This window comes from Euprymna scolopes, chromosome 46 (genome assembly GCF_053919585.1).
Source record: "Euprymna scolopes isolate OS-2025 chromosome 46, ASM5391958v1, whole genome shotgun sequence".
Classification (NCBI taxonomy): domain Eukaryota; kingdom Metazoa; phylum Mollusca; class Cephalopoda; order Sepiida; family Sepiolidae; genus Euprymna; species Euprymna scolopes.
Genome location: NC_136527.1, coordinates 101,132,571 through 101,154,332, shown reverse-complemented (window position 1 = coordinate 101,154,332; position 21,762 = coordinate 101,132,571). Strand labels below are relative to the sequence as shown.

Genomic DNA, 21,762 nt, shown 5'->3' with positions numbered 1-21,762 from the left:
TGAATAAATTAGAATATATTTAAGCATATATTATGACCAGGCAACGCCAGGTCGCTTGCTAGTTGCCATATCTGTGGAAGAGATGCCCCAACCTGCCTTGAGTTCAAAACCAGCTTCGAAACATAGGTAACGCCTTTTTCTCCTCCCCACGAAAGACCTTAAGAGCCTGTCTCTGCTCTATCATTAAAGTTATTTGTTGCACTGGCATTGATATTAAAATCCCTCTTTTCCATTTTGAAAGTAAATACAACTTTCTTATATACTTAGTCGTTAATATACCAGCAACTTCAAAAATAACTAATTTGCCTATTCCTTTAAAAACTTTTTTCATATTAGATGATTGGTTTCATTTCATGTGACGTGCGCCTTCTGAGGTTAGCTTTTTTATAAATTAACTTAAAAAAAAAAAGAATAATATTTTATCTCAGATTGCATGGAAAACTGCAAAGGTGCTACGTGCCAGTCCGTATTTAATTGACTTCCTCTATCAAAAAAAAAAAGCATTTAAATGGGCTGTTAATTATCTGCCCTTCTTCGATTTAAACATGTGCATCGCCTACTAGTCTCTCGCTCCTTGACAGGGTTCAAAAGAGAGTCGCAAATCTGTTAGGCCCTAAACTGGCATCTAAACTTCAGCCTCTGTCCCATCGTCGAAACGTTGCATCCCTCTGCCTGTTCTACAAGTATTATAATGGTGAATGCTCTGAAGAACTGCAAGCACTAGTGCCCCCACGACGTGAACACCCTCGACAGACCCGACAAGCTGCAAAATCCCACCCCCACACTGTAGAGATCCCTAGATGTAAAAGATCTTTCTACTCCAGTAGTTTCTTCCCCAGAACTGCTAGACTTTGGAATTCCATTCCAGGTCACTGCTTCCCCAACTGTACTGACATGCATAAGTTCAAGTGCAACGTGAACCAACATCTCGCTGCCCTAATCCCTACATAGTACCCCAGTAGTTGTTGCCCCTGATAGTAGCCCCCTACACCAAAGTGGCAATGTGCCTTGTTTGGGGTGAAAATGTAATAAAAAAAAAAAATGTTATATAGGCTTGTGTGTTGTATAAAATAGATATTTAACAGGAAAAGATAATCCATTCAACATATATATATATCTGGAACTGCATTTAAAAACTAACATTTTTTCAAGGTACTTTTTTTGGCTTTTTTTTTCATATTAGATGATCGTTTTCATTTCACTATTATGCTGAATTCTATTTATGCATAGTTTCTACATTGTGCATAATTGCATTTCATTCGGAACTACATTTAAAGTAAGTCTCCATCTATCAGTGAAACTGCCTCTATTTAAACTACTGTCAATTTTTGGTCTACAGACTTGAAACTTGATATGTGAGATATTCGGGCCTATGGAACAAATTCGATTTGGTCTTTAGTGGGTAAAAATAGCTGTTAAGGAGGTCAAAATTGAAAAAAAATGGAACTTGACATGTGTAGTTTGACATAATATTTCGGAGTCAAACTCCATCCTCAGTATTTTGTACATTAAATATATTTAAATTATAAATTTTAAACAAGTAAAATATTTGTTTATTTTCTAAATATTGCGTTGTGATTTGGCTTTCAAGCACATCTGATGTATATTTTATTTTATTCAAATTAAATCAACACTTCTATGACGTAACTCACATCCCTGACACACACACACACACATATATATATATAAACATCGTTAAACTCACGACTCGCTCAGCAGCCGCCGATAGCGTAGTGGTTAGGAGTCTTGACTGTCGTACAGGCACTTGGGTTTCAGTCCTGGCTTGAGGTAGTTGCCTGTCTAGCCACACTGATGAGCTGTGAAACAGCGAAACAGTACTGTATGTGGATGACTATATATATATAAAAAAATAAAAAAAACAATCTAAAACTATATACAGATGCATATAGATTTATTCAATAAGGATAATGCATCAATTAGAAGTGTAGGAAAACTAAAACTCTTTACACCATGGTATTTCTAAGCCTAATGCTTCTCATCAAAAGAGGAGAGAAGATATTAAGTAACATTTTAGGGATGCGACGTCTAGCAATAGCTACAATAAAAGCGAAAGTTTGGGGAGGGAATGAGAGAACTACAGTGATCTATGCGATAGAGGAGGGAGATTAATAAATACAGCGTACGCCACGGCGAGGTATGAGATGTTCAATATGTGTGCCTATGTGCATCTATACTATCAGGAAGATATAGGAGACGTGATTGAAGGTAGATGCTTTTTTCATCATATGTAGTTAGGGGTTTTGTTGAGCCTTGCGTTATCCCGATAATTGATCTTATTCTTTTTGTAATACCACCTTGAGCAGGTTCATACACACTGGCAAGAGAATGTGCACTAACCTTAAGTCCCGAAAAAGGTGCGAAAATTTAACGATGTCAAACATCACACACTTAACTTTGGCTGCAAGCCAGTTAAGCTTGAAGCTTTCTGCATATTTGTTTGTTTCCCTCCAAGATGTTGGGGAAAAACTAGCTTCCCATAAAAAAGGGGAGTGTCCAAATGAATAGCAATTGTCTGATATGACGGGTTTTCCCTACATTGATCAAAGCTGATTGCTTTTCTGAAAACGACTACTTCGCTTTCGCAACGTTTGGACTATAGGGACTGTGAAGAACTGTCTTGATGCCCACGGTGCATCTTCAGTTCCTCATGAATAATTGTATATACAGTTCCCACCCTGACATCAAACTGTGCACGCATTGCCCCAATAGACCTATGACGGTCCTTACCCATGAAATTCTTTATTTGGCCAGTCATCTCTGTATTGTGTTGCTCTTTAATTTAAGAATTCAATGAATAGTATTATTAAAAGATATTAAATGGCTACGGGTTTTCGTGGTAACTTCTTATGACAGGTTTTTAAATAATGATACAAAAATTAGGTGATATCATAGTAACATTTAAATAAGCTATTGACAAAGATGCATCCAGGATAAATGTTTTCGCATGCTTCATTTCCTTTAAGGGAAATCTCTTTACATAATGTTCTATTGTTAAAGTGCTTTTTATTCAAGAAGTCTGAAGAAAGGCTGGTTATGTGAAAATTTTCAAACGTCATGTGGCAATACGTCTGTTGGTTTGACATGTTGAATTCCTTTTCATAGATGTTCTGGACTCATTGGTAAATTGCTTTTCTTTGTGCAGTCTAAGTTGGTTGTAGTATCAGTGCTGTAATTAACTGGGTTTTCAAATCAAATAATTCAATAATAACTCGGATCATTCTTTTTATAAACGAGAATAATTATTCATAAGATATTCAGTGTAAAGGAAAGTAAATTCTTTGGGTTCTTAACGGTTTCGTTTCAAGATGCAGGATATTTTCAACTTCAGACAGCTTCTTAGTCAGGATCAAGAGTTTCAACTTGGCTCTTCTAGGGAGGTTTCTGACTCCATGGCAGGAGCCCAAAGTGATGCGTAGTCTTTGATGCCAGCAAATACTCTCTCATTTTCAAACACAATGGTTTTTTAAAAAATTTTTTTTTACATGGGAGTCACCACTTATCAAGGCCCGAAGGCCACTCAGGAATAAGGGTTATTGAGTGTACAGTAATCAATGAGATAGTATTGTATTAATCATTCGTATTGGGGGTTTTGATAGAGTGTCTTACTTAAGGGGGCGGTTTGTCAGGAGTTTGTTTATGTTGGACTTGAAGACGTCCAAGTTGTAGTCAGGTGGGAAACAGGCAAGCGGCAGAGAATTCCACTGACGTGCAGTTCTAAGAAAGAAGCTTTGTTCATGGAATCTACGTTTTGATTTAGGCACAGATAAAGAGTGGTTGTTTTTTTTTATTCGACCACCCACCATCTCTTTGAGATTAGCATTTCCTCCTCCGTTGTTTGGAGATTACTCTTTTCTTTCTCTTTCTTAAACAACATTTCTCTCTAATTTTCTTTTTTTCCAACTCATTTTTTTTTTTCTTAAAGAAACTGTATTATGCCCTTCCATCTTTCAGTTTAGTTCTCATCACTTGATTACTTATGAGGTGGTTTATGTTGACATTGAATTTGATTGTTGTAACTAGCAGGAAAGCAACCCTAGGCTAATGTGCTACTGTTTGTTTGTGTGTATGTATATATATATATATATGTATATATTTATTTATTATTTTTAAAACAGTAATCTACATACATGTGTGTTTCAAGGTAACTACCTCTCAGCATAGCTCAACTGTTTCTAGGGATTGAACCACAGACCATGTTTACCACAGTCCGGCGTGTTAACCATTACGCCACAAACCCTAGATGACTTTACTGTTTATTTTTATCGCTTATAAATTTAGATTTTTTTTTTTTTTCAAACGATAAATACAGTTAATAGTGGCTTCACCTCAAAGCTCATTTTTTTTTTTTATTTACTTAGAAAATCGCCCATAATTTGTTTGGACGTAGATAACATATTTTATTTATTCATTTTTAAAACAATCTACGTACATGCGTGTTTCGAGGTAACTACGTCTCATCAGCGTAGCTCGACTGCTTCTCGGGATCGAACTTCAGACCATGTTTACCACAGTCCAGCGCATTAACTGTTATGCCACGAACCCTAGATGACAGATATATTTGAATAAAATAAGCATCAGGTGTGCTTTAAAGCTAAATCATAATGCAATATTATGAAAATAAATATTTTACTTGTTTGAAATTTATAATTTAAATATATTTTGACGTCAAACTCCATCCTCAGTATTTGTACATTAAATATATTCAAATTATAAATTTCAAACAAGTAAAATATTTAATTTTCTTAATATTGCGTTGCAATTTGGCTTTCAAGTGCACCTGATGCATATTTTATTCAAATTAAATCAATGCTTTCATTACAGAACTCACACCCCTGACACACACCCACATATATATTTTTATTGAACCCTAATTCCAACCACTGTTTCTTTGAGATTAGCATTTCCTCCTCTGTCATTTGAGGATTACTCTTTTCTTTCTCTATCTTTTCAAAACATGGAGCCTCCCCAAGACGAGAGCCATCCATTTCAATTGAAGCTGGACACTCCACCAGACTAGATGAATTCTTGTCTTGGTGTCTAGTATGATCAAAAGACTGAAAGAAATATGTACTATAACATATTCAAATAGTCAATTAGGAGAAGGAAAATTATGTTTTCAACTCAGTGTTTGAGAGGTAAAAGGTCATTTTAATGGAATATTTGAATATCTGATGTCAAGTCACTGTTCCTATTTACAATGCCTCTCCACGTGATTTTTGGAATATGACATCTTCATGCAGTGACAAGTACATACATTATAAAGATTTTTTCCAGATTTTTATTGTAAAAATGATTACTTGTGGACCATTTATAGACTTGCACCAAATATTTTATTCCTGTACCCTTCGGCTAGCAAAACAAGGCCTGAATTTGTTTTGCAACTCTTTACAATGCCTCCCCTCCGGGACAGAGTTAGACACCAAGGTCGTTTTTTAACGTGGATAAAAGGAACAAAATAAAAATTGTCTCTGACGTGAAGGAGTTCTCCTCCACTGACAGAACAATTCTCTCTCCCCTGATCTTGAGCACGTGGTACAATGGGGAAGAGGTGGCTGGTCACTTTTAATGCATCCAAAACCAAGCTTCTATCTTTACATCATCAACGCTCTGATCCCCACCTGGCATCAATTGTAATGGATGGCTCTCGTCTTGGGGCGGCTCCATGTTTTGACAAGCTTCTGGGTTTGACCTTTACTCCTGATCTGAAATGGAACACGTACATCAAATCTGTTGCCAGGGACACTGGGAAAATGGTGGGATCCTTCAACAGCTCCAGAAGATATCTCACTACTGATGCAATTCTCTATCTGTATAAAAGCCAAGTACGTCCAAGGATGGAATACTGCTGCCACATCTGGGCAGGAGCTGCTAAAAACAGCCTATCCTGCCTTGACAGAGTACAAAATAGACTTCTTGGTTTAGTGGGGGATGCCCTTTTCTCTTCCCTGCAACCTCTCTCCCACAGAAGAGACGTTGCGAGCCTGTCTTTGTTCCATCGTTGTTTCCATGGCAGGTGCTCGTCTGAGCTCCAATCCCTCGTCCCCCCTCGCCAATCTTTCACGAGAAACACCCGTCTGGCTGAAACTACTGTCAATAATTTTCCCCACTCTTTATCTGTGCCTAAATCAAAACGTAGATTCCATGAGCAAAGCTTCTTTCTTAGAACTGCACGTCAGTGGAACTTTCTGCCACTTGCCTGTTTCCCACCTGACTACAGCCTAGACGTTTTCAAGTCCAACATAAACAAATTCCTGACAAACCGCCCCCTTAAGTAAGACACCCTATCAAAACCCCCAATACTAATGATTACTACAATACTATCTCATTGATTACTGTACACGCAATAACCCTTATCCGTGAGTGGCCTTCGGGCCTTGATAAGTGATGACCCCCATGTAAAAAAAAAAAAAACAACAAAAAAAACAAGAAATTGAAGTGCAGCATCTGAAGAACAGATACTACACTTTGATCTTGTCCCGAAGGCCAAGTACTGAGAGTAGGAACAGTTAAAAAAAAAAAAAAAAAATGGTCTCAAACTATTCATTATTACTTATTTTATACTAGCGGGGGCACCCGGTATTGCCTGGGTGTAGAGAGGTTTTATGGTAAGGGTATTGGGTAACGAAGCCATAGAAAAAGTTTTTCCAACAAGCAGAAAATAAATAAATTAACCAATCTAAATAGCTAAGAAGAAAAGGAAGTGAAACCAAAGCGAACGGTTTGGTTACCGTGATGTGTTCCCAGCGCTCTCCGGTCAAAAAAAAGACGCGAAACAACTTATAGAAAAATAAATGTCTATTTCTTTACCAAAATGCTGCGACTACTAAAAATAATTGCTTGTGTATAGCAACGAGAAACTTAGCGATGACGTAGAATAGAGAGGGTGGCGGTTGTCGGTAGACAATCGAGCGGTGTCCTGTTTTCTCTCCTTCTGACTCGGACAAGCTACCCACTTTGTTTATATCTCAAGTTCCCCGATGCACCTGCGATGTCAACGGCTTTAACCTGTGACCCCATCAACGTGTACATCCGGCCTCCACTACCGTTGACAATCCAACACATGCAGATGTTTCCACACAATGCACTGTGCAACAACCGTACCCACTGTGACATACGACATCGTTGGCATTCAAATTAAGCGCAGTCATCGCAAGGCGTATGATGATTTTGCAAAAATGTCAACAAAAAAAAGTCACCTGTCCTTGTAAAAAAAGTTTACTGTGAAAGAATTAATGCCATGAGCCAATTTTTGGATATTTGTTGGCTGAGAGACTGAGCTTTCAAACGGTACCGATTTTTGTCAGTGTTGGTCGCGTGTGTCAAAAGTTTGAGATTTATATTATAAAAGATAAGATCAAAGATTTGATGTGTCTTATACTAAACTCACTGATCCTATGTGATATTACAGTCAGCACGTTAACAGTTGATCTTGAAGGACGAAATCCATATTGCTCGTCAATTAATAGATTTCTGTTTCAGTTGTTATAGCTTCAATAATTCGTTTTGCATAATTTCATATTCTTTCAATCTATTCACATAAAATTAATTAATAATTAAACAATTTCAATATTCAGTATGTAATTACTATGATTCGATCGGTTTATTAACTAATAATGAAAATTAATGATCTGTTAAATTTCTCAGATAATCTTTTTTCATACAATTATTTTCACTTATTAATCTTTTTTTTTTTTTTACATAGGCATCACCACTTATCAAGGCCGAGAGGCCACTCAAGGATAAGGGTTAAAGAGTGTAGAGTAGTCAAAAGGACAATATAGTAATCGATAGTAATGGAAGTTTGGTAAATTTGTTAACTTAAGTGGAACGGCTCATCAGAAACTTGTTCACGTTAGCAATAAAATCATACCCTTTCACTGTTGAGGTTTGTAAATGCCTGAAAACTTTCTGCTCTAATAGTTTCTTCCCTCGAACAGCTAGACTTTGGAATTCCCTTCCTGCTACTTGCTTTCCTCACTCTACTGATATGCAGAAATTTAAATGTAATGTAAACCAAGATCTTAATTTTTTCAAGGCAAGGTCTCGAATAGCTCATTACGTCCAAGTGGCAATGTGCTTTGTTTGAGGTGAACATGATTTTTTTTTTTTTTTTACATAGGCATAACCACTTATCAAGGCCCAGAGACCACTCGAGGATACAGGTTAAGAGTGTACAGTAGTCAATTGGACAATATAGTAATCGTTAGTAATGAAAATTTGGTAACTTAAGTGGAACGGCTCATCAAGAATTTGTTTACGTTGGACTTGACAACCATATTGTAGTCAGCTGGAAAATGGAAGACAATTCCACAGGCGTGCAGTTCTAAGAAAGAAGCTTTGTTCATGGAATCTACGTTTATGTTTAGGCACAGATAAAGAGTGGGGGGAATTATTGATAGTGTTTTCAGCTAGACGAGTGTTTCTTGTGAAAGTTTGGCTGGGGGGGGGGGACCATAGATTGAAGCTCAGTTGAACACTTTCCATGAAAATAACAATACATCAGAGACAAACTTGCAACATTTCTTCTGTGAGATAGAGGTTGCAGGGAAGAGAAAAGGACATCGCCTCCGAGGCTACAAAGTCTATTTTGAACTCTATCAAGGCAGAACAAGTCCTTTCTAGCAGCTTCTGCCCAAATGTGGCAACCGTATTCCATCCTTGGACGTACTTGGCTCTTATATAGATAGAATTGCATCAGCAGTGAGATATCTACTGGATCGATAGAAGGATCCCACCATTTTTCTGGTGCATTTTAGGTTTGGAGGACAATTTCATCTTTTTTTCTTTTCTTCAATTTTTCGAGAAATTTCAAGGGGAGACAAATTTCAAGTTTTTAAAGTTTAAATTTTTATTTTTATAAATTTTTTTTTTTTTTTTATTAATTACGAAATTTTAATTTTGTAATATTTAATCGTTATTTATTTGTACATTTTTATATAATTTTCATTCATTTCATAATTTTTATTTGTGCTGTTCACGGAAAAGCTCATTTCAAAAAAAAAAATTTTTTTTTTCAAAATAATTGTTTTTTTTTTTTAAAAATCGCACAGGTACGAATACAAATAATGCTTGTAGTATTTTTTTTTTTTTTTAAATTATTTTAAAAGTTAAAACATTTTAATTCAATAAATGTTCAGATAATGTGTCGCGTTTTTTTTTTTTTTTTTTTTTAATTATTTTAAAAGTTAAAACATTTTAATTCAATAAATGTTCAGATAATGTGTCGCGTTTTTTTTTTTTTTTTTTTTTAAATTATTTTAAAAGTTAAAACATTTTAATTCAATAAATGTTCAGATAATGTGTCGCGTTTTTTTTTTTTTTTTTTTTTAAATTATTTTAAAAGTTAAAACATTTTAATTCAATAAATGTTCAGATAATGTGTCGTGTTTTTTTTTTTTTTTTTTTTTTTTTAAATTATTTTAAAAGTTAAAACATTTTAATTCAATAAATGTTCAGATAATGTGTCGCGTTTTTTTTTTTTTTTTTTAAATTATTTTAAAAGTTAAAACATTTTAATTCAATAAATGTTCAGATAATGTGTCGCGTTTTTTTTTTTTTTTTTTTTTTTAATTATTTTAAAAGTTAAAACATTTTAATTCAATAAATGTTCAGATAATGTGTCGCGTTTTTTTTTTTTTTTTTTTAAATTATTTTAAAAGTTAAAACATTTTAATTCAATAAATGTTCAGATAATGTGTCGCGTTTTTTTTTTTTTTTTTTTTAAATTATTTTAAAAGTTAAAACATTTTAATTCAATAAATGTTCAGATAATGTGTCGTGTTTTTTTTTTTTTTTTTTAAATTTAAAAGTTAAAACATTTTAATTCAATAAATGTTCAGATAATGTGTCGCGTTTTTTTTTTTTTTTTTTTAAATTATTTTAAAAGTTAAAACATTTTAATTCAATAAATGTTCAGATAATGTGTCGCGTTTTTTTTTTTTTATAAATTATTTTAAAAGTTAAAACATTTTAATTCAATAAATGTTCAGATAATGTGTCGCGTTTTTTTTTTTTTTTTTAAATTATTTTAAAAGTTAAAACATTTTAATTCAATAAATGTTCAGATAATGTGTCGCGTTTTTTTTTTGTTTTTTTTTAAAATTATTTTAAAAGTAAAAAAATTTTAATTCAATAAATGTTCAGATAATGTGTCCTGGTTTCCAAAAATCACCGTCTCAATTTTTTTTCCCTTTTTTCTTCTCTTTCTCCCCCCCCCCTCCCTCACCGCTGTTTTCTCTTTGTCTTCCTAAAGGACGCAAAAGCTAACGCTCCCTAAACGTTCGCTTTCCCTTTCTTTCCGTCCTTGACTCCTTTAGGCACATGGGACCTCCAATATATTAAACATCTTAATTGAATAAATGTTCAGACGTTTTATTTGGTGCTTCCGCTAATTTAATGATTTTCTTTTGTTTTTATCAATAAGTTATGTGAAACTAACAACCTTTTGAATTGTCTCCCTTTAAAACTCTTTAAAAATTAAAACCTAAAAAGTTCATCACTGAGAAAATCTAATGCAATCAATTGATGGAAAATTCATTGCAAGTTATATTTTCACCCAGATGAATAGTTTGTTACTCAGGCATATTTGATTGTTAATATTTCATCTCTATATAAATAAAATGAACTGATTTTGACCTTAATAGGATTAAAAATCAAGATATTTCATGCAAATATAATATGCACAAACGGCAGAACAATATCTGAGGTGTGTTATAGGCTTATTATTTCTCAAATTCCTCGATAATCTTAGATTTCTATACTTTTTCTGCTGAAAAGTCACGGCCAAAATCGGTTAAGATCAATGGAAGTGGTAAAATATTTTCTCTCTAATAAATTCCTCCTCCCCCTGCCACCACTTAACACTGTTTGGGGATCGTTCACAAGGAACAGTTGAGAAGAGAACACCGGTTTGGCTTCGTAGTTCTTTCATGTGAAGTTATTTAAAATCACTAAACTAAGCTGCAGTGCTCTGTGGCGTAGTGGTTAGCGTGCTGGACAATTCACATTATATTTTCACGTTCGCGCCGATCCTACCGTAGTCGTTTTTTTAAAAAAATTTTTTTTTTCCTAAACAACTGGAATGGACTTTTCTTGGTGGCCGAACTGTTAACGTTGCAAATGTTTTTTTTTTTTGTTTTTTTTCACACTTTATTTTCCTACTTTTACTCATGACTCCGGGTTTGATCCTTCCTACTTACCTACCATAACATTTTTTAAAACTCCCCCCGTCCCGGAAACAAACACTCGGGCAACGCCGGGTACCCCCGCTAGTTGTTAATATTTGATTGTTAATATTTCAGAAGCAATAAAATACAGGCTGGTCGTTAGAAAAGCGGGAAATTTAAAGGTCAGCTTAGATCATGAAGAAAATGCGTGATTACTATTTTTTGTTGTCGAGTTTGGATTTCTGGGTTAAGACGCTGCAGTGAAGAGCATGGACAACATTTTGAGTATCTAGGAGTATAATATAACATTTGTCTTTGAAAACCTTTGTAAAAAAATAAATCGTTTGACAAATTTCCCGCTTTTCTAACGACCACTCTGTATTTCGAATAGAGTAATAAAAAAAACAAAAAACAAAAACAAAAAAACCCTGAAAACAAACAAAAATGAAAAAGAAAAGTAAAAAAAACTGGGGAAAAGACTGAAATGAAATTAGAGTTAAACTGAAATAAAAAAGAAATAGAAAACCCACAGAAAACTGAAAAAAAAAAAAAAAAAAAAAAAAGAAAAAAATTTAATTAAAAGGAAGTCACAACAGTCATTAAAAATGAAGAATAAAAAATACAAAAACATGAATACACAAATAACAAAAAGAAACCACGCATGCGTGGTCCCCCTATGGTGCTGCATGCGAGATAACGCCACAAAAAATATTGAAGAAATGTGTGAAGGGCCAACATTGCCTTTACATTTTCGCAAAGTTTCAGAAAAATCTAATGGATGGAGCAAAAGTTATGGGGTAATAAGTGCCATTTATTGCAATTTGGGGGCATTTGTGACCCCGTGTGAGCTCCTGGGAATGGCGAATCCCAGTGAAAATGGACAGTTTCACGCCTTAAGACATGTATATTTGAATTCAGCAGCATGGAAAACCACCATATCAAGTTTTTAAATATCAAGTTTTCGAGTAATATGAAAAAAGAGCTCCAAGAAAGGCTTTTTTTTTTTTTTTTTTTTTTTTTTTTTCAGCCCTAAAAGTCCCAGAGGGATGCAAAACAGAATTTTACTGAAGAACAATGGCTTCCACATTTTGGCCAAGTTTCAGGAAAATCTACTGGATGGATCAAACGCTATGGTGAAGGAATTAATGTTTTTAGCCAATTTTTCGATATGTGTTGTCCGAAAGGTTGAGCTTCAAAACAATACCGATCTCGTGAAATCCGTTGTCTCTGTTGAAAGTTTTAGGCAGACATACAAACATACATTTAAACAGACAAGTGAAATTTATATTATAGACTAGCGGGGGTACCCGGCGTTGCCCGAGTGTGGTGAGGTGTGTGTGTGTGTGGGGGGGGGGAGGGTAAATCAAAACAAAATGGAAAAAGAATAATAACCCTGTTTAAATATTAAAAAAAAAAACAAAAAAACAACGAAAACAGCAAAACGAAGAATAAGCGAACGATGTTAAAACTTTAAAAAAAATCAGAAAAAAAAAACAAAAAAAAACTACGAACGTGATAAAAAAAAGAACAAAGAAAACGGCATAAATATTAAAACTTTAAAAATCAAAAAAAAAAAAAAAAAATAATCTTACATCTCGGCTTGAATGTGCAATCTTAAGATAACGACGCTGCTACCTAACCAACTGGTTTATGACCGCGTAAGCGAAATTAGGTCTTTTTTTTTTTTATATTTAAACTAATTCAAGAAAGAACGTTTTTTGCTCATGCGTGTTTGCCTAAATTGTCATGGAGGAACAATTTTTTGCTACCCCTCCCTATAGAAAAGGGTCCAGTTGAGGGTGACGGAATAAACGTTTTTAGCCAATTTTCGATATTTGTCGTTTGAAGGGTCGAGCTTCAAAATGATACCAATCTCGTGAAAATCCGTTGCCTCTGTCTAAAGTTTTTGCAAGACATACATACATTTAAACAGACAGGTGTAGCGGGGGTACCCAGTGTTGCCCAAGTGTTTGGAAGTGTGTGTGTTAAAAAAAAAAAAGCGTTAAGAAAAAATGTTTTAGTAGGAAGGTTGAATATTTCAAATATGTTTCAAAGTCGGGCAAATCCCATTCGTAACTCGTAGATATTATGATTTCGACATGATATAAAATGTTTTAAAAATGAGCGATGGCCTCGAGAATCGGCCGGAAAAAAGCCTTTTGAACACATACACAAAAAGCGAACATACATTTTCGCTTTTATATTTATAGACGAGTGGGGGGTACTCGGCGTTGCCCGGGTGTTTGAAGGTGTGTGTGTGTTAAAAAAGAAATGTTAAAAGAAAAAAAAAAAAGTTTTAGTTGGAAGGTAGGCTTGAACCCTGAAGCCAACCACCTAACCATCTCGGCTACGAGGGCAGAGGAATTGAGAAGCGTGTTAAGTTAAGGGTTAAAAAGTCAAAGAGGTTTGATTAACAGGTGGCCGCTTAAGGAGGTCATCGCAGGAGCGTTACGATGACGTGGCAGTTTTTTGGCATTTGTTTACTTTGTTTCAATGGGCAATTTATTTATTTTGCTAATGTCATCATTTATTTTACAGTTATCGATGTTTTTATCAGATACTCAATATATATATTTTTGGCAGAACATTCCGTTCTCTTAAAAACATATTTAGAGTGATATGTGTTCAAAAAAAAATCAGCTGATAATGCCACAAAAATGTAATCAATTTTGCCACAAGATCCGTTTCAAATCAACTTAGCACAAAAAACATACGGATTACAATTCTTGATTCAGTAGTGCGAAAGTACCCTAAATTATTCGTAGGAATCTGGACATTTTTTTTTTTTTTTTTTATTACATTTTCACTCTCTTTCTTTCTTCTTCTCTTCCTCATCTTCCCTTATTTATATCTATCTATCTATCTTTTCCCTTTTCTCCTTTCACCCCCCCCTTTCTGTATCTATTTCTTCTTCTTTGCCCCCTCCTCATCTCTTCTCTGTATCTCTTTCCTCCTACTCCTTCTTTCTTTGCATCTATCTCCCCACTCTTTCTGTGTATCTATCTATCTATCTTTTTTATTTATTTTATTTTTATTACATTTTTCACCCCAAACAAGGCAAATTGCCACTTTGGTGTAGGGGGCTACTATCAGGGGCAACAACTACTGGGGTACTATGTAGGGATTTGGGCAGCAAGGTGTCAGTTCACGTTACACTTGAACTTCTGCACGTCAGTACTGTTGGGGAAGCAGGGACCTGGAATGGAATTCCAGAGTCTAGCGGTTCTGGGGAAGAAACTATTGGAGTAAAAAGATCTTTTACATCTAGGGATCTCTACAGTGTGGGGGTGGGATTTAGCAGCCTGTCGGGTTTGTCGAGGGTGCACACGTTGTGGGGGCACAAGTGATTGCAGTTCGTCAGAGCATTCACCACTAAAATACTTGTAGAAAAGGCAGAGGGATGCAACATTTCGTCGATGGGACAGAGGCTGAAGCTTAGATGCCAGTTCAGGGCCTATCAGGTTTGCGACTCTCTTTTGAACCTTGTCAAGGAGTGAGAGACTAGTAGCAGATGCACCAGCCCAGATGTGGCAGCAATACTCCATACATGGGCGAATGGTGGCCTTATAGAGGTACAGGATACTTTCGGGTGTTAGTAGTTTTCTAGCACGGTAGAGAGAGCCCACCTTTCTTGCAGCGGCCCTGGCAATGCCTTCAATGTAATTGTTCCAACTCATGTTTCCTGTGAACGTTAGGCCAAGGAGTTTGAAAGATGGACTCTCAGATAAAGAGTCGTTGGCCATTGCTATTGGTGGTAGAGAGGGTTTCTTGTAATTATTGAATGAAACTAGTTTAGTCTTGGCAGCATTGAACGCGACCAACCACTTTTGTCCTCATCCCACCACAGATTGTTAAAGTTAATAAAAAATGTTGTCTGGAGTTATTAATATGTGAACTAGAACTTTTCTGGTTTTGTCGCGTTCTTAATAGTTTAAAAGTGTACGTTTCCTGCACAAATCACAACTCAAGATGAGAGCAATAGTCTAATAATTAAAACAGTATAAACACTTAAAAAAAATATTTCATTTGTTTTTGAATAAAGCTATGAAATATCTTTTTATAAAATTACAAAGTTTAGACACTTGTACAGTTTAATCAAGATATTAAAAAAGGAAAATATTGAAAAAAAAAAAAAAAAAGAAAGTTATATTGTACAGACCAGTTATGGAATGAAGTTCTCAAAAGAAAAAAAAAAAAATTCACTTAATTTGATAGTTTTTTTTTTTTTTTTTTTTTTTTTTTTACAGTGGAAAATCAAATTTTAGTGAGATTGATCGTATTGTCGGCATTTGTCTTCATGGACACGAGGAAGGGGGTGCCTTTAAAAATGAAAAATTGGTTAACAAATGGCAAAATGAAAAAAAGGGATTAAAGAAGGGCGTATAAACTTTCTAAAGTAAATAAATAAAAAAAAAAAAAACTAAAATATTTATCTAGATATTTTTTCCTGTCCACGTTTCAAAATAATCTTGTCGTATTTTAACAAACTTTAAGCTGGGATTGGAGTTATCTCCCCTGGCGCCCCCTCCTCGTCAGTGAAGAATCAAGATGGACGCTACCCGATTGATTTCATTAAAATTTGATTTTCCTCTTATATAAAAAAAAATAAAAAAAAACAATTTGACCCCTTTTGAGCTCCTGAGAACGCCGAATCCCAGTGAAAAATGGACAAATGGTGCAATTTCATGCCTTAAGACATGTATATTTGAATTCGGCACCATGGAAAACCACTATATAGACATACCTACCAAGTTTTTGAGTAATATGAAAAAGAAGCTGCAAAAGGGCATATTTTTTTTTTTTTTTTTAAAAGCCCTAAAAGTCCCAGAGGGATGCAAAACAGAATTTTACTGAAGAACAATGGCTTCCACATTTTGGCCAAGTTTCAGGAAAATCTACTGGATGGATCAAACGCTATGGGGCAAAAACGTCATTTTTTTTTACCTCTTTTGAGCCCCTGGGGACACCGAATCCCAGTGTAAATGGATAGCGGCTCAGTTTCAGGCCTTAACACATGTATATTTGAGTTGACCACCATGAAAAAACACTATATAGTCAGGCATATCAAGTTTTTGTTGAGAAATATGAAAAAAGAGCCACAAAAAGGGGTGTTTTTAGCATTAGAAGTCCTCGGGAATGCAAACCAGAATGCTGCCAGGGTCACCCATACAAAAAAAAAAAAAAAAAAACTTTTGTTTTACAGAGGAAAACAAAATTTTAAATGAAATTGATTGAGTAACGTCCATCTTGATTCCTTACTGATGAGGAGGGGGGGGCGCCAGGGGGGGATAACTCCAATCACCGCTTAAAGTTTGTCAAAATTTTGACAAGATTGTTTTGTTTGTATGAAAACCTAATTCCATAAAGAGTAGTAAAATACAATTTTTTCTTCATTTTTTTTTTATTTTCATTTTTTAATGTCGATTAAACTGTACAAGTGCCAGATAAAAGATTTTTTTTTTAAGAATTTAAATTCATTTGCAAAACAGATCCAACTAAATTGGAAGAAAAATATTTTAACAAAAATTTAAAAAAAATTAAAAAAAATAAAAATAAAAATGAACAAATTTGCTCACTGCCATTCACTGTTTATTAAGCACGAAAAAAAAGTTTACGCTGTATTTGAACCGCAAAAACACGATAGGAAACTTCTCGATTTGCGAGGTTTCTCTTTTACTTCTGTCGCTACTTCGGTACCGGATCCAAAGTATCTAAAGATTCATAGAAAAGAAGAAAATTGATTCTTTACATTCGTAACAATTGCAAATCGCTGACATTTTTTTTTAGCAAATACGAAACTAGACTAAAGCTGATTCGGTCGACTTGTGGAATATCAGACAGAATAGCGGAGAGAATCTCGGAATAACATGTAAAACAAATCTTTTTTTTTTTTTATTTTAATTGGAATTCATTATCGAGATTATTTATTAATTCATTTATCGCGGACTATTATTCTCATCTTTATTAGTTGTTGTTTCACAACGTTTCGACCAACTAATCCTCTGGCCTTTGTCAGGTGGAAACCGCAACGGGATAAGAACTCCGAATCTTCTAACTGCATTCTCAGCAATACCTGTCTTCCATAGTGGTTGTCGTCTCACGTTTTGGCCAAGTAAGCCTCTGGCCGGCTTTGGGTAGGATTGAAACCGCTATCTTGAGACAATGCTCACCTGGAACCATAGAGATTCAACGTCTCTATCCACTATGACATAGGCCCTGAAGAACGTTTTATCTATTATCTGATCATCGTTCAGTGTATTAATGTGTTGGCGTGTGTGAGTGTAAGTTGTATGTTCTTTAGCATGACAAAGAATGTTCGTTGGAAGAGAGACGTAGCTTCTGCAAAACTGGGACTGTATTAATGATAATATTTAGAGGAATTTTTGATTTTTAGAGTTATGCAGATAAGCAGTATGTGAAGAGTTCTTAATGTCTTTTCAATCTTTTTTTTTTTTTTTTTTTTTTTTTTTAAATAGAACGAGCAAGGTCAAATTATTTAAACAATAAAAAGGTTATATTGACTTATTTCGAACTATTATTGTCATCTTTATTAGTTGTTGTTTCACGACGTTTCGACCAACTATTCCTCTGGCCTTCGTCAGGTGGTAACCCTCGTGAAACAACAACCAATAAAGATGAGAATAATAGTCCGTAATAAATAAATTAAATCTTTTTATTTTTTTCGTCATAATGATGAGGGAAAGAGCCCCGTCATGAAAGCGGTAGAAACCCCAAGTCTGCTGTTTTTACTATTTCTTCAAGACATTTTAATTATTAATCTTTATAAAGTAAAACTTGATATGACATTAAAGAAACGATATAGACATGATCAATATTGCATCTGTTAACAAGAACAGGGCATAAAGCATGGTATTGCAGCACAAGCTTAAAGTTAAGTATCGTTGGCATAAAATCATATTGAAGAAAATATTTGCACTTTCCAAAATTCTAATGTAGCATTTTTCCATATTCAGTTAAGCTGATCTTTTCACAGAAACTTTTTCTTGAAATTCTTTTAAAATTTGCTAAAGTTAATTTTTTTTTTTTACGTCATAATGATGAGGGAAAGAGCCCCGTCATTAAAGCGGTAGAAACCCCAAGTCTGCTGCTGTTTTTACTATTTCTCCAAGGCTTTGTTTTGTTGGTCCCCTGACAAAAGGAGGGTGGACCTGTAAATTCACCCTTGTCCGTTTGTCTGTCTGCATTTTTCTCAATAACTACGCCTTGGAATTTTTCAGCACAAACATTAAACATGATACGAGTAAAAAAGTAACAGAACAGATTTTTCAGGAAAACTTTGGTTGCCCCACCCGTGGTGCCTTTCGGGTTAAAATGGCTAAAATTGACACTTGTGCTTATTAAAAAAAATTGATGCCTTGGATTTTTTTAAAAAGCTTTCTGAAAACTTGTAACTAACTGATTTCTACAGGGTGGGCCAAAATAAAGGTCCTATTTTTAAAAATTCATAAATTCATGTAAGTTTTAAGAAGTGTTTTTCGGCCAAAATTTGTTTTGTTTATTTAAAAAATAAATCTCGGAAGGGTCAGTCTACACACACATAAAGTTTGGTGAGTTTAACTTTTATTTTGTGGAAGTTATTCAAATTTAAAGATAGGACCCTTATTTTGGCCGACCCTGTATATAATTTTGTTTGTCTATACTTCGCGATAACTCTTGGGTGTGCCCCAGGGGCCCTTTTAGGGCTAATAAAAACACTCCATTTTTGGAACTATTTTACCATATTTGTCCAAAATTTTCTGTGTATGTATATTTAGCAGTTTTGTATGGTGCTGAACTCAAATTTAAATATGTTAAGCGATGGGGATTTCTGGGGCTAAATTGGAGGGGGGGGGGAAGGTGAAATGATGGCCTTAGTCATTTCTTTTTTGCATGGTACAGAACTCAAATTTACATATGTTAAAACTGCACCGTTTGTTCATTTTCACCAGGATTTGACGTCGCCTGGGGACTATGGGGGCTAAATGAAGGGGGGGGGGGCGACGCAAATGCTGAACCTAGTCATTTTGTTTTTATGCCTCGTTCACTGCGCACTCACGGAAGACCATGCACGATTCACTTGTGTTTTTTTTTTTTTAAAGCCAGATTCACCTCAAATAAGGCAGATTGCCACTCGGATATAAAGGGCTACTATTTGGAAATATGCCTAGGAGAAGTGAGAAAGATGTTGGTTTACATTACATTCAAATTTCTGCATATCAGTACAGTCAGGGTAACAGGTAACAGGAAAGGAATTCCAAAGTCTAGCTGTTTGAGGGAAGAAACTATTAGGTTGAGAAGGAAGTTCTTGTGGAATTTTTGATTCCAAATGATGTATTTTCAAATAGTAGCCCATTATGTCTATGTTTAGGGGAGATGACAGAGATGTTGGTTCACATTACATTTAAACTTATGCGTGTTAGTACAATCACGAAAGCAGGAGAGAATTCCAAAGTCTAGCAATCCGATGGAAGAAGGATTTCCGACATCTAGGAACTTCTACACTGAAAGAGTGGGATTTTGTTGCTAAACGAGTTTGTCAGGGGGGGGGGGTATCCATGGTGACCGGCACAAGTGCTACGAGTCCAAAGTACATTTCATTAAAATACCTGTGATGTAAGACTGCAGTGATGGGGCAGGGGTTGGAGCTTAGTTGAGAGTGGAGGACCTATTAGATTGAAGACTTCTTTGGACACCATGTAAGAGTGATAGGCTAGTGTCCACAGTGTATTTGTTCGTGTTGTCTGGAGTTTGAAGTAAGAGTTCACAGGCAGGGTGTTATTAAAAGTTCATAAATTCGTATGGAATTAAACAGACTTGAGGCAACTATAAAGAAACAACCACCACTTATCAAGGCCCGGAAGCCACTCAGGGATAAGGGTTATTGCAAGTACAGTACGTTAGTGTGGAGATTTGATGAAGTGTTTACTTAAGGGGGCAGTTCATTAGGAATTTGTTAACATTGGACTTGAAGACATCCAAGTTGTACTCAGGTGGGAAGCAGGCAGACGGAACAGAGTTCCACAGGCGTGCGGTTCTAGGAAAGAAGCTTTGCTCATGGAATCCACATTTTGATTTAGGCACAGATATAGAGTGGTGGAAATTCCAGGTTATTTAATGCGGAATCCGGTGTTTTGAAGAAAAAATTTTTTTAATAGAATATATTTGTTTTTTGCAAGTCGGTTTCTATTTAACCCATACCCTAACAGGTACTACCACTCCGGGGCAGAGTGGACCTAGGAGCAATGGCAATTAAAGGGTGGCCCCACACTCCCCAAGGCCCGTAAGGTGGGGCCTCACCATCGGATATAGTTTAAGGTCATTTCCAGGACCACCACAGGGAGATGATTAAGTGGTTAATGACAAGACTAATAACCTAGGTGTGTCAAGTTCAAATTCAGTTTGTTCAACAGAAAAATCATTTTCATTTAGTGATGTTGGCAACCTTCAAGTGATTACTTCAATAAGAACCCACTGTTTTTCTATAAAAGATCCTGACTGGAAAGATATTGAGGAAACCAATTGTTTTTGGAATATGATTTTATTTTATATTTTTTTGCGTTACTCATGTTCACGCCTAACAAGGCACATCACCACTTGAACGTAAGGAGCTACTATTTGGGACGATGCCTAGGAAAGATTAACAAGATGTTGGTTTACATTACATTTAAACTTTTGCATATCAGTACAGTCAGGAAAGCAGGTAGGGAATTCCAAAGTCAAGCTGTTAAAGGTAAGAAACTATTAAAACACAACTTTTTGGCATTTTCAGACCTCAACAGAGAAGGGGTATGGTTTTGCTGCTAAGCAGTTTTGTTGAGGATATGTACGTTCAGGGGGGGGGGGGGACCAAAGTGCAACGAGTTCAGAGCACATTCTACTAAAATACTTACGAAGCAATTCTCCTTGGGACAACGCTTAAACAGCTTTGTAAATATAGGAGCTAGTTCTGGTTGAAGCTTTTTCAACACTCGTTTAGCTGAAACCACTATCAATAATTTCCCCCACTCTTTATCTGTGCCTAAACCTAAACGTAGATTCCATGAACAAAGCTTCTTTCTTAGAACTACACGGCTGGGGGAACTCTCTTCTGTTTGCCTGTTTTCCATATGGCTACAATATGGTCCTCTTCAAGTCCAATGTAAACAATTTCTTGACGAGCCGTTCCCCTTAAGTAATCCAATTTACAAAACTTGCATTTCTAACGATTTCTATATTGTACCATTGATTACTGTACACTCAGTAACCTTTATCCTCGAGTGGCCTCTGGGCCTTGATAAGTGGTGACCCCTATGTAAAAAAAAAAAAAAAAAAAAAAAAAAAGGGGGGGGGCACAGAGATACAACATTGTGAGATTTTGTTGCTAAGCAGGTTGTCAGGGATATGTACATCGAGGGGGCACAAGTGCAATGGTCAGGTTTAGGGTCAGGGTTAGGTACGCACATAAAAATCTTTCGGCATTTCTGCTTTTTAATAGCAATTCTGGACAACCACAAACAAGCTCTTTCATCTCTTATATATATATTTTTTTCTTTATTCAATTTTCACCCCAAACAAGGCACAGTGCCACTTTGAAGTA

General features: G+C 35.4%; 1 protein-coding gene across 1 annotated transcript in view; it reads right to left on the bottom strand.

Annotated features, from left to right (window-relative positions):
- Positions 1-16,753: 16,753 nt before the first annotated feature.
- Positions 16,754-21,762, bottom strand: part of LOC145271202 (enolase) — a 65,381-nt gene continuing 60,372 nt past the window's right edge. The window contains exon 14 of the mRNA XM_080126767.1: positions 16,754-16,897. Coding sequence (XP_079982893.1) covers positions 16,798-16,897 — 100 coding nt within the window. The 3' untranslated portion in view covers positions 16,754-16,797. The remainder of the gene's footprint in view (positions 16,898-21,762) is intronic.